The 14,814-nt window shown below is 39.4% G+C and overlaps 1 protein-coding gene across 2 annotated transcripts in view; it reads right to left on the reverse strand.

The window, feature by feature from the left end:
* LOC136705422 (serine/threonine-protein kinase 32C-like) overlaps positions 1–14,814 on the reverse strand; it is a 165,236-nt gene that overhangs the window by 118,988 nt on the left and 31,434 nt on the right. Inside the window, exon 2 of one of the 2 annotated variants that reach the window (XM_066678983.1) lies at positions 482–537. The exons of the other annotated variant lie outside the window; for it this stretch is intronic. Coding sequence (XP_066535080.1) covers positions 482–537 — 56 coding nt within the window. The remainder of the gene's footprint in view (positions 1–481; positions 538–14,814) is intronic. 2 annotated transcript variants of the gene reach the window in all.

Raw genomic sequence — 14,814 nt, forward strand, 5'->3', positions numbered from 1 at the left:
CCTCAGGGAAGAAGCGATAGGCATAGTCAAAAATCAGGCAGAGTCCAAATACCGATGAATGCAAACAATACCAAAAAGGACGAGGCAAGAGACGTAAACCGAAATAACATACAAGGAGTAGGCAACAGGATATCGTTAGACTAGTTTCAAGAGACCGCTTTGTACGCTGGGACAAACCACGGCAATACTCGGCAGTGAACAATACGGGGAATGGAGTATATATAGGGATACAAACAGGTTTGCATGATTAGAATTCTGGTGAGTGAGACCGGTGGATAGTCATGTGACTGTTTGGTGCGTTCTGGGAAATGGAGTCCTGGGATGTAGGCGTGACAATTTTACCCAATGTTCATTATTCTAAAAGGCATTACCTACCTGCTTCAAAACCAAACAATAAAAACCATGTGGATTTAATGAAAATAATGAATCAATTTCCCTACGTTGTTCTCAGTGTAAGCATGTGAATTGGTGGTATTCTTACCTTCCCAAAACTGCCCTTGCCAATGGCTCTAAGAATCTGGAAGTGATCAAAATTCACTGCAAAACATAAAGAAAAGATGGGCATTAGAGAAAGGGTCATTAATAAGGTATAATTTGTAATTACTATATTCAAGGGTCATATGTGAGACATGACATTTAATGTCTGTGAATAACTCCAGTTAAGGGCTGTTGCTTTTGAAGAAGAGTTGAGCAGCTGTTAAAGGCTCAGGCTTTTATGAGCCTCCATAATGTTTCACTATTTGATTTTCTGCAAGTGCTGTGTTTTGCTCCATTGGCTCTTGAGGACAGGAGGCTGACTCAAACACTTTTGGTGAGGAGCTTGTTCAGCCTTGGCAAACATTAGTTTAATCATGAGGCCAGATCAGACAGAGCACACACTCCACCACAGCTTTACTGCTTACAGACCTGACCTCTTCTCAACACTTAAGGAGCCTCGAAGAGTTCTACTGATTCCCTCTCTTCCACTGAGTAATAATGAATGAATGAATCACTTGCCTTAAGTGCAAATTTCTATCCCTCTCTCTCTCTCTCTCTCTCTCTCTCTCTTGCCCTCTCTTTAATTTCACGAAGCACCAAAACTGCTCTTATTATTAATATAATAAGATGTGATATGTTGTGTGTTTGTCACGCCATGTGTCTGTTGGGCTGAGACATGATTAACTTACTTATTCGCTTGCCAGAACCAAAGGCCTGCATTTCCGATGATAAGGATGACAACAAAGCAGATGTACCATTGCCTCTTCCCACTCTCTTTAATCTCTGAGGTCACTGCTTTCAGCCATCATTCTCAATAAATCAATGCTTTATATCAGAAAACTCAAGGGAAGAGTAGGGGGAAAAAAACGTGGAAAATACCCATCGATCTGACCTTTTCTCTTTGTCTGTCAGCACTCTCAGTGCTTTCTTTCTCTTTTGGAGGAAGAAAAGTAAATGTCAACTGGTGTATTCCTTGAGCCTTTGCTCCAGTATCTTTAAGATCAAGTGGTTTACTGCATTAAAGGAAAATTCCTTTAATACAGATCCTTTAATGTGTTTTTCAGACTAATCTCTCTCTGCTGTGTGCAACATACCATCAATTATCACAGATGTTTTCCTTGCATAGATGTGTAATTTTGTATTACTGACTGAAAAATGTCTCGTATTTACAAAACTCAGACAAAAAGACTTTACAAAAAGACATTTGTAAAAAAATGCAAATAATTAGTTACAATACTGTTTAATATATACTGGCAGGAAAAAATGTATACTTAAAATCTGTAAAAAAAACAAAAAAACAAATAACAATATCAATAAACACTGTCCAAAAACTTTTGTTAAACGAGGTTACAACTTTTTGAAGTCCTGAAACTGGATTTTTTGCCCATTCTTGCTTGACACAAGACTTCTGGTCCTCAAGAGTCTGTGGTTGCCATTGTCATCCTCCTGATACAACACTGACGACAGGCCAGACAAGCACACGCAATCTGTTTCCACAAAGCCACACTGTAGTTGCATGTGCATAATTACTTGTAAAATCCTTATAGAATTCTTTGGGCCCAGAGAAATCTTTGCAGAGTTTCTGCATATGAATTTCTTCTTGTATAAGAGTTTCAGTTGCATTACTTAAAGCAAGTGGTAGACTGTTAAATGACAAGCATTTAACAATTATTTAAAAAATAAAAAATTTAAAACTCTATATATCTATATATATACTAACTGTAGCGCCCCCATGCCACCTATATTTATTTAATATACAGGATATTTGGTTCTTATAGAATTTAATTGGACTTCCTCTCTCTGCCTCTCAAGCTGTGGGTCTTCCCCCTCTAGCTCACTGGTTGTTGGTCTCCAAATATAGGACCATGTGTTAAGCAGATGGCAGCTGGGGCTAATTATTAGTGCTTTTTGTTATTTATTTTTAACTGCAGCCAAATATATATATATATATCCATCCATCCATCCATTATCCACCGCTTATCCGGGTCCGGGTCGCGGGGGAAGCAGTCGGAGCAAAGAAACCCAGACCTCCCTCTCCCCAGCCACCGACGCCAGCTCCTCCGGGGGTATACCGAGGCGTTCCCAGGCCAGTCGAGACATATAGTCTCTCCAGCGTGTTCTTGGTCTGCCCCGGGGCCTCCTCCCCGTTGGACATGCCCGGAACACCTCTCCAGGAAGGCGTCCAGGAGGCATCCGAACCAGATGCCCGAACCATCTCAACTGGCTCCTCTCGACGTGGAGGAGCAGCGGCTCCACTCCGAGTCTCTCCCGGATGTCCAAGCTCCTAACCCTGTCTCTAAGGGAGAGTCCAGACATCCTGCGGAGAAAACTCATTTCAGCCGCTTGTACCCGCGATCTCGTTCTTTCGGTCACTACCCAAAGCTCGTGACCATAGGTGAGGGTTGGGACGTAGATTGACCGGTAAATCGAGAGCTTTGCTTTTCTGCTCAGCTCTTTCTTCACCACAACGGACCGGTACAAAGCCCGCATTACTGCTGACGCTGCACCGATCCGCCTGTCAATCTCACGCTCCATCTTTCCCTCACTCGTGAACAAGACCCCGAGGTATTTAAACTCCTCCACTTGAGGCAAGATCTCACTTCCAACCTGGAGAGAGCACTCCACCCTTTTCCGACTGAGTACCATGGACTCGGACTTGGAGGTACTGATCCTCATCCCTACCGCTTCACACTCGGCTGCAAACTGGTCCAGCAAGAGCTGGAGTTCCCGGCTCGATGAAGCCAACAAGACCACATCATCTGCAAAAAGCAGACATGGGATCCTGAGACCACCAAACCGGACACCCTCCGCCACTTGGCTACGCCGAGAAATTCTGTCCATAAAAATTGTGAACAGAACCGGTGACAACGGGCAGCCCTGACGGAGTCCAACTCCGACTGGAAACCAGTCGGACTTACTGCCAGCCATACGAACCAGACTCCTGCTCTGTTTGTACAGGGACTGGATAGCTTGTAACAAAGAGCCCAGTACCCCATACTCCCTGAGCACCCCCCACAGAATACCCCGAGGGACACGGTCGAATGCCTTCTCCAGATCCACAAAACACATGTAGACTGGTTGAGCAAACTCCCATGCACCCTCCAGGATCCTAGCGAGGGTAAAGAGCTGGTCCTGTGTTCCACGACCGGGGCGGAATCCGCATTGTTCCTCCTGGATCCGAGGTTCAACTATCGGTCGGACTCTCTTCTCCAGTACCCCCGCATAGACCTTACCGGGGAGGCTGAGGAGTGTGATCCCCCTATAGTTGGAACACACCCTCCGATCCCCCTTTTTAAAAAGGGGAACCACCACCCCAGTCTGCCAGTCCAGAGGCACTGCCCCCGATGTCCACGCGATGTTGCAAAGACGTGTCAACCAGGACAGCCCCACAACATCTAGAGCCTTGAGGAACCCGGGGTGAACCTCATCCACCCCCGGGGCCCTACCGCCAAGGAGTTTCCCTACCACCTTGGCCACTTCAGCCCCAGTGATAGACGAGCCCCCCCCGGGGTCCCCAAGCTCTGCTTCCTCTGCGGAAGACGTGCCGGTGGGATTGAGAAGATCCTCGAAGTATTCCTTCCACCGTCTGGTGACGTCCCCAGTCGAGGTCAACAGTTCCCCACCCCCACCATATACAGTGTTGGTGGAAAACTGCTTTCCCCTCCTGAGTCGCCTGACGGTTTGCCAGAAACTTCTCGGAGCCGACCGAAAGTCGTTTTCCATGTTCTCACCGAACTCCTCCCACACCCGAGTTTTTGCCTCAGCGACCGCCGAGGCTGCAAGCCGCTTGGCTCCTCGGTATCTGTCGGCTGCCTCCGGAGTCCCCTGAGCCAACCAGGCTCGATAGGACTCTTTCTTCAGCTTGACAGCCCCCCTCACCCGGGGTGTCCACCACCGAGTGCGGGGATTGCCACCCCGACAGGCACCGACAACCTTGCAGCCACAGCTCCGTTCAGCCGCCTCAACAATGGAGGTCCGGAACATGGCCCACTCAGACTCAATGTTACCAGCCTCCCCCGGGATGCAGTCGAAGCTCTGCCGGATGTGGGAGTTGAAGATCTTTCTGACAGGTTCCTCTGCCAAACGTTCCCAGCAAACCCTCAACACACGTTTGGGCCTGCCAGGTCTGTCCGGCATCCTCCCCCGCCATCTGATCCAACACACCACAAGGTAGTGATCAGTTGACAGCTCAGCGCCTCTCTTCACCCGAGTGTCCAGAACATATGGCCGCAGGTCAGATGATACGACTATAAAATCGATCATCGAAATGCGGCCTAGGGTGTCCTGATGCCAGGTGTACTTGTGGACACCCTTATGTTCGAACATGGTGTTCGTAATGGACAAACTGTGACGAGCACAGAAATCCAATAACTGAACACCACTCGGGTTCAGATCAGCGGGGCCGTTCCTCCCAATCACGCCCCTCCAGGTCTCACTGTCATTACCCACGTGAGCATTGAAGTCCCCCAGCAGAACAATGGAGTCCCCAGAATGAGTGTTCTCTAGCACTCCATCTAGGGTCCCCAAGAAGGCATGGTACTCTGAACTGCTGTTCGGTGCATAAGCACAAACAACAGTCAGAGCCCTTTCCCCAACCCGAAGGCGCAGGGAAATTACCCTCTCGTCCACTGGGGTAAACCCCAACGTACAGGCGCTAAGCCGGGGGGCTATGAGTAAGCCCACACCTGCCTTACGCCTCTCACCCTGGGCAACTCCAGAGTGAAAGAGCATCCAGCCCCTCTCGAGGAGATTGGTTCCAGAGCCCATACTGTGTGTCGAGGTGAGCCCAACTATATCTAGTCGGTACCTCTCAACCTCGCGCACCAGCTCAGGCTCTTTTCCCACCAGAGAGGTTACGTTCCATGTTCCAAAAGCCAGTTTCAGTAACCGAGGATCAGAATGCCAGGGCCCCCGACCCCGACCACCACCCGATCCACAATGCACCAGACCCGGATTACTACCTCTCCCACAGGTGGTGGGCCCATGGGAGAGTGGACCCATGTATCCCCTTCGGGCTAAGCCCGGCCGGACTCCATAGGTGAAAGTGTATATATATATATACACACACACACACACACACACATTTTGGCTAATTTTACACTGCTAATTTTAATCAAAGATGATTTGTATGATGAATTGTCATACAGACCCCTATAATAATCATATATATTACTACTATCTGAACTCAGATTAGTAAGAAAACTTATTTTAGTGTATTTGCTGAATTTGTTGAATATTTCATTGCATTTTATTTATTAAAAAATAGTCATGTTCTTCTGTACTAATACTTCTCTAAGAAGTCTTAATACTAGGTTGGATGACATGAGTTCAGGTACTGATGTGCCTGTGTGCAAAATTACTACTTTTTTTGTTATTGTTATTGTTATTGTTGAATTGATATTGAGGCAACACTGCCATCGAGGAATGTAGCTGGTTACCAGCCAAAAGGCAGGGATGAATATGATTGGTTAGCACTGGGCGTAGATTTTTTTTAAATACCTTGTCATAAACTGGTAAAGATCAGCCTAGACACTCGTGTTTGCCTGCTCTGACTGTCAGAAATGTCTTTTTTATTACTATAGGCTTATTTCTGTTTAATTTGTTGGAAGAGCTGCAAAAATCTGAGTATTTTGTTTTGCTTGAATAGATAGGATAAAATTACTAGCTGCCTCTGAGGAAGCTGCAGAATTTTATAATACTGCTTCTGACACATATCCTGAGGAAGTAATATTATGCTCTTTTGAGTTATGATTTCTGCCTGTGAAGGAGCTACAGACAATGACTCTGCTTCCTTTGAGGCAGAGGCTAAGACAAAGTTGAAGAGCACATGATTGCTGTCTCTGAGAAAGCAAAATTTTATTGTATAATATTCTGCAGCTTTCTCAGAAGTGGCAATCATAAATCAAGTGTGCAAATGTACTTCTTTAGAATTTGCTTCAGAGGCAGCAGAATTATCAGTTTATGGCATGGTATTTAAAAATCTCCCCCCAATGTATTCTAATCAATTACATCCAAACTTTTGGATAATTTTGGATCACAAACACCAGCACATCCCAGAGGTATTGGATGGTGCTCCATCATTTAAAGTATGCAGTTCCTGGGTTCGACAATCCTGTGCCAGGTGGTTTATAGTGAATAGTTGAATAGAGTAAATAAAAGGTTTTTCTACACTCTTTGGGACATGGCCATACATGAGATTTAAAAAAGAAAACATGAAGCCTAGTGCAAGCAAATAGAAACAACACTCATTAAAAAAACATGTATTCACAGAAAAATTGCCTGATCACAAGGGAGTTGTTACTTTCTGAAGCAAATAGGACATTCCTGATGATAAAGCATAACATGTTCTAACAACCCACACTACACACTGTGACAGAATTATACAAATAACTTCCAAAAGCCTGGCATGCTATATTTATTCCCCTGGAAAATGTGTTCTAAATTAGCAACAATAATACTCTCTGTTCTTTTGGATATTGAAACACATAAACACATACATCTAAATATCTGAGTAAAGTGTATCTTTACATTTCTTTGTTTCCTGTGATAAACAGTCCAGTTGTCTTCTTTATTAAGTCCTATATTATTGCTTTTCAAAAACAAGTTTTATACATCAATGCAGTTACATTTTGTTACCAAGTCATGATAATTGAACCAATAAAAATGATTTAAAAGGATTTGTAATACAATCTCTTTACACTGACATAAAATCAAATTTACAATCAATTTTGCCTTCTTCTTTAAAATATTTTTTATTTTGGAGAGGGGTTTCTTGGACAACAACATTATGCTGAGAAGCAGGCCTCTGGAAAGCATGCCTTTATTCTTACTCCATTGACTTCAGCCCAGGTTGGCTTTATGCCAGTAAACACTGCAGCTCTGTCCAGTGTAGCTTGCCACTTTGTCATGAGATCACAGTGCTGCCAAATCTCCCGGACCTGCTGTTTTGTTAGTAATCAATAAGATAATCACTAAACATTCTAGGTCCTTCAGGTTTTGTATGTTAATCAAGAGGAAAACAAAAACAAAGAAACAAGCAAGCCTAGTTTTGTCAGACCACCATTAGCCATATAGCCATTGTCACAGAGGTGTATTGTTTTGTTTACTGAAATCAAAAAATATTATTACTACAAAAATGTGTTTTTTCTCCATGTCATCTCATATTATTTCAGGTTTTTTTGTAGATTAATGTAGAACGCTATGGAACTGTAAGTAAGATGGCGATTCTTGAATTTATTAAATATAATATAATAAATATGACATAACTAATAATAAATTATAAATAAAATCTATTTTTGCATAACAAACAATTGTACTTTTTGAAATCAGTTAGTTTGTATATCATCCATCCAATCAACACAGTTTCTAGTGTTGGTTTTTAAAATATTTCATATGTAGCGTTGTCATGTAACAATATGAAAGTAAGGATGAACAATAAAACAAGTGAAACAGTCAAAAGATAACTAATTAGGTCTAACAAATTAGGGAGCTGAAATAAAACTAGATGGATAAACTAAGGGACTAAGGACTGATAGTAATAATAAACATGTGACAAACAAATAAACTTTACTAAGGAGAGGAGAAAGGACACACGACTAGAGAGAAGAACTAAATAGAGACAAGAAGACAAGGAAATCTAACAAGGAGATACAATGAATGTAAATACTAGAAATAAGAGACTAGACATATAAAAGCTAATATGAGTTAGGACAACTTTATCACAAACCAAGTTGGAGAAGGGCAAAAACAAAGAAGCACTAGGTACAAAAGACATGCCTAGACTGAAACGAGCAGTAGCTGAGGATGAATGTTACAAATTGAGAGAACCATGAAAACTCCCAAAGTCCAAGACTGACAAAGTTATGAAGCTGAAGACTAAAGACCATAACCAAGAACAAACAAACCAAGAATTACAAAACACAAATAACTGACAAACACTGAGACCAGGAACAGGTCTAATAAAGCTTAATAAAATAAGCCACATCCCATGTAAATCACATTAGAGGAAAGGGGCATGGCTAGAACAAGAATACCTGGATAAATCACATGAGAGGAAGGGGCATGGCTAGCACAAAAGGAAGCACAGTACATGAAGAACCACAGGAAAACACAGACACAGAGGGGTAGGGCAGAAATCAGATGATGAGACCTGACAAGCATTCATTATTATGCTTTGTAAAAGCTCTGTATTTGTTTCAGTAAGTAAATCCTTTAATATCAGGCCATTGTTTAGTGAATGCATAACCCTTTTCCAAAAAAGTTGTGAGACACTAAATTAAAAAGCAATGACCTGCATATTACTATATTTAATTCAAAACAGTACAAAAACTAATTTCAGATATGGAACCTTGGAATTATATTTTTGAAAAATATATCTACATTTTAAATTTGATGCCAACAACACAATATAAACAAGTTGGAACAGGGCAAAAAGGTCAGTGACATTCATTGGGTTTAAAAAGACCAGAGAGGCTGAGTCTTCCATATGTAAGGATAGGGAGAAGTCCACTATTGTGTGAAAAACTGTATTGACAAATAAATGAAACAAACCTAGAATAATGTTTCTCAATGTTAAATCCCAAAGAACCTGATGGATAATATTTTCTAAGAATCCAGGAAAAAGATTTGTGCAAGTGAGACAAAGCCAAAGACACGTGCAGATTATGTTCTTGTCTTGCTGAAATAACCACGGACTTCCCATGAAAATACATCTTGGTAACAGCATATGTCTCTTTAAAATCCCAGTATACTGTACACCTACACATCAGTGGTACACCTTTACATATGCAAATCACTAATGCTGTGGGCACTGATGCATGATGCTCTACCAAAGCATGACAGATGTTCTCTTTTTGTCACCTATTGGTGACAGAAATCTGGATGGTCCCTTGTGTCTCTGCCACAGAGAACTCAACATCTGTTTTTCTTGAAAACAAGCTGAAACATGGATTCATCTGACCCAGCACATGTTTCCACAGTCTTTCTGACTATCTGAGATTAGCTTGGGCCCAGAGAACTCTGCAGTTTTTCTGAATAGGTCTGATGTATGTAATTTTATCTGCATAATAGTTTCAGGTTGCATTTCTTATCCTGCAATGCCATCTGAGGGTTCGTAGGTCATGCATATTCCATATTTGTTTATGGACTTCCCGTACGGTTCTGGCCATTCAGTTCCTCCAGATTCCTGATTTTTTTCAGTTTTATGGCAGATGATGTAAGACATAAAGAGTCTGTCTTTCCTTCTAGAGACTAAGCCTTTGTTGGATGCTCCTTTTATAGCTTCTATATTCACATTCTTATTGTGAAATGCTTCAACAGTGTAAGTCTTATTTGCTCCTGTGCCAACATTTTGAGATTATATTGCTGTTGTGGAGTTCTCTGTCTGTGGGTAAGGCCACATTCATATTTATTCTCCCTTTACTGATCAAGGACCCTCTTTTGACCTGGTTGTCAAGGAGTCAAGTTTTAGTCATCCGTCCACAAACCATATAGAATTCCAACAGCTTTTTACTTGCCCACATGACCTTTAGCAAACTGTAGACAGGCAGAAGTGTTGTTTTTTGTAGAGCAGCTTTCTCCTTGCAACCCAGCCTTTTTAGTTGTTCATTGTTTTTCTGGTGGAGGAATTTAGTGAGGCCTTTACTTTCTTGAAATAACTTCTATTTCTTGATATACTTTCACAAACATGTTGTGACACAGGGCACGAATTCACACTTGATTATCGTCCAATTGACTGAAAACGCCTGACCGATTACGTTGTTAATTTGAAAATTAAGTGATAATGTTAAAAGTTCACATAACTGTGCCACACACAGATCTGTAATACTGGATAATTCTCCATATTCATTAAATGATAAAGTAGAATATTTTTTTTATTTATCCCAAAACCATCATACTTTGTTAGTACCACAGAAGTTAGAACCATGTTGGTTTAAACCACCACCATAACCTCATCTAATGGTTGCAAATGTGTTTAATCTGAATTTTACAGCAGGAAATTTGCAAAAACTTAGTACAATTTTGTGACTGAAATTATTTATATTGTAATCATATATAATCAGCAGCAAAAAGAATAATGTTACTTGAATTTAAAAAAATGCATATTTAAAAATAAAATAAAATAAATAATGGTAATAATAGACAAAGGTTATTTTGTGACAAAAAATAATATTTAATTATTATAAAAAATAAATATTAAGTATTTTAGAAAAGTTTATAAATATGATAGCGAGGAATCTCAGCAGTGTTCCTCAGTGGCACAGTGGGCTACATGTGAAAACCCTGCCTTTCTGTATCGCACTGGGTTCGAGAGAGAGAGAGAGAGAGAGAGAGAGAGAGAGAGAGAGAGAGAGAGAGAGAGAGAGATTCACATTCTGAGCTTGTTAAAAAACATTCAGGACCCGGATGCACATGCCATGTGACGCCCCTGGTTGCAGGCATCTTCTACATTTATTTGTAGTACAGTCGGTCAAAATTGGTCAGTGAAAACATGGTCCAAGAAATGATTTCATGGTCCAAGAGAATTAATAAATGATATATGCTTATTTTAACAAAAATCCAAACCAGAAATAGGGTTTGTTCTTGTTTTGACAACTCCAGTGTCTTCTGTCATGTTTTAGGAGTAAAATCTGATGCATATTTTTTGCTTGGCGAGAGCATCATGAGGATTTAATAGACTTTACAAGATTGCAAGAGACTGTAAATATCAGGCTTAGTATTTTCTGATTTCTTCTCCGCACCATGTGCTTTATGTCAGAGTCCTCAGAAAGTAATCTCACCCCGAATGGAGCACATGGCTCCAGCAGTGAGAGGTTTCTAATGAAGGCCTTATCTCCTGTTTATTCCTCATCACTGGCATATGCTTCAAACAAAATACATTTAAAGAAAGATATCTCTGAAAACCACAACAACAAAACAATCTAAAATGTTCCTGCCAGCACTGATAAATGTTCCCTTCCGTATAGTGCATCCCACCTACAACATTCAATGTTCTAGGAAATAAGGCTCACAGAATTTACTTCACCCAAATCTGCACAATAGACATATCCAATTTAGATGAGGCTAAATTCTATCTGAAGCAATAGGTACCATAACACATAACAGCTTTTCATATCTTTAACTTTTCAACATTCATTCAAGTCATTCCAACAATTAAGCTACAACCAATATTTGACTTATTAATTCTAATACTTTTTATAAACAATGTTGTTTTTGTTTATGTTTTTGAAGTTTAGAGATGATTTTTGCCTTTGAGCCTAACTGCCCAAGCTGCTTTGTTGAAACGAGCATGTGTGAGCATGTGTTTCTGACCCTTGAGGCATTTGGCAGGGGGCTGTTTTGGTGGCCATGAAGGATTTGCCTGAGAGTGGTTAAATTGGCTGTTTCAGGGCATGAGTGTGATCATTGTACCAAGGAGCCCGATTTTACTGCTTAATTTTTTTATAGTTAGTGGTGCCATATTTTCTAATGTAGAACAAATGGTGTTCGCTATGTGTTGTTATAGTGTCCTATTCAGTTGCACGGAGAACTTAAAATCCAACTCCCTGTGGAGGATAAGATGCTTGACACGCTATGGCAGAAATGAACATATATTTTTACTAAAATTAAGTTCATATGGGGAGAATAGCTATATTATCCATATTCAAACTGAAAGTCAGAATTAAGTCCAGAGTGTGGTTGCGGTAGTGAGTAGGTCTCATTATATTTTGAATAAAGCCAACTGATTATATAATTGATTGGAATGCTTTTCACAGCGGATCCTGTGCTTTATCAAAATGAATAATAGATTCTCCAACAATTATTATTTTATCTGTTTGTAGTACTATTCCCAACATAAATTTAGCTAAATTAAGGTAACTTTTTAAGGTGAGAAAGTAAAAAGGACATCCAGTGTGTCTCCCTGTTCTTTCTGAGGAAGTTAAAAAGTGTCATGATTGTCACTGAATAAATGTTCACTGGGAGGCGCAGTCACATTTGCTATTAATTATGCATACAGGGGATGATGTAATTTTCATAAGCTCTTCGTTATTAATCACAATCACGAGCACAAATGCCCTCCATATAAACAGTACAGCACCAGTGCATGCTGGATAATCTGAAGGCAGTGACTCGTGAAAATGTAGGTTGGTGCACATGGATTTAAGGTTTTGTCAGAAGCTTAGACAAACTCTGACAGAGCGATGTCAGGTGTGTGCCAATTCAAACCTGTTGCCAGCCAAAAGCTTAATCTACACTGATCTACAAACTTTGATGTGAATAACGCTGAATTATGGGACAGTCAGGAGAGCAGTAAAGGCATGTTTGTGACTCCATCACTGTTTATGGACAGCATTTGGTCTCTGAGGACCTCATAGACATCCGGCTTCTTTTTCTTTGACCTGTGATTCTCATCTGATATAAGTTTTGAAAGTTTTTATTCAACAAAGAGAGGTGTGACGAATGAGAGGATAGATAGGAAGGGTAGCCAGATATGCTTTTCACTATAAATCATAGAACAAATATAAAACACAGCTCAGAATCCAAATTGTGGTCTTGGGGTGGGGGTGGGGTCCCCTGTTTTCCCTCAGTTTATCATTGTAAACATAATCATATAATTTTAAATAATATAATCATTTGTAAGAATTTCCAAAGTACTAACTATAGACACATCCCCCATCATATGCCACAAAATGGTTTGGTTCACTACCTGCCTTTCAGAAAACCCCACACAAAACCCTTTCAATGTGTCAGTCGTGGTCTGACCTCAAATAAGCTTCTACTTAGCAAGGATTAATGTAAAACCAAGGAAATGTCAGATATTTGTATTTAATTCTTTTGACCAGACCATATTTTGTTAATTCTATTACCTTGCAGTTAAATCTTATGCATCAGCACAACTGCCATGTTGGTACAGGGCAGCTAGGTTTTCTAATGCATGCATTTTTAAAGCGGTAGGTCATCCAAAATTACAATAATCATAATTGATTTTTCAAGCAATTTAGTTTGTTACAAATGCCAGATCTTTATTTATAATACAGGATATATATATATATATATATATATATATATATATATATATATATATATATATATATATATATATATATATATATATATACAATATATTTTGTAATATTCTGTAATATAAAATAATGTTTAAATTTAATTGCCCTATGTAATTATGTCCTACAGAATTTTTTTAATGCATTTAGAATGGATGCCATTATGGAACGTTCTATATAATACTGAAAATAAATTCATAAAAACATAATTAAACAAACACTATTTCAAAATATGAATATATACTAAAGTGTGTTGTTTCTCTCTTAATAGTGTGTGTGTGTGTGTGTGTGTGTGTGAGAGAGAGAGAGAGAGAGAGAGAGAGAGAGAGACACCCATGTCAATTGACATGGCAACTGAAACACCCCAGTATTATCAAATTAACTAAAATCTTTGTAAAAAAAAGAAATAAAGTGCTTATGGAAATTATTGATAATCATTTCATTAAGCAAAAGAAAAAATATCAAAGCTGGGCACACAGAGGCAGGGACAGTCACGCAGAGGCATATAATATTTTTGTTGGGTTTTTGTTCAAGTTTCTTCTCATCTTAGCAAATAGCTCTTAAGAATTGTTCTGTTTATTGTTCCTTCCAACAGTGAAATGCAGTATATGCCTCTTAGAACCATGATTGATCAGAAATGTAAAAGATATTTATGAATAACTCCAATATTAAAAAGAATATTTTTTAATCATAAAAATAATATACATATAATACAAATGATTCTAATATGGCATTTTTTGTCAACACTATTTGTTAGGTTAGTGCAATTATTTATGTCCACTGTTTTTATATAAATATCTGTATTAATAAAATTATTACTGCTGTTATATTTTATTGTCTTTAATTTGTATACTTATTTTTATTGAACAGAAAAAATGTAGGGATATCAAATGATTAATAAAAATCATGATTAATCATATCATTTCTCATATCACTCTATGTTAATTATGATTAAGCATAAACAATCACAATTTGCTCATATGTAGTTAGATCATAATAGTGGAGAAAAGTAGTGTTTTATTTGAATGAATTTACTACATTCAGTAAAAAACAGACCAAACCTTGAACGTTTAACTTTAGCAGTTTCAGAATGGAACCTTTGGCAAAATAATAATGGACATAGGATACAGACATTTATTACTATATATAAAAAATACACTACAAAGAAATTTAGAGATACTCTAAATATGGTCTGTGTTACTTTCTTTGGTAAGCAGAACACTGGGTCCACCACTTTAAAGAGATCTGAGTCTCTACAATGAACCATTTTACATGAAATTACTGAATTAACATTTAC

This window comes from Hoplias malabaricus, chromosome 8 (assembly GCF_029633855.1).
Source record: "Hoplias malabaricus isolate fHopMal1 chromosome 8, fHopMal1.hap1, whole genome shotgun sequence".
Lineage (NCBI taxonomy): Eukaryota > Metazoa > Chordata > Actinopteri > Characiformes > Erythrinidae > Hoplias > Hoplias malabaricus.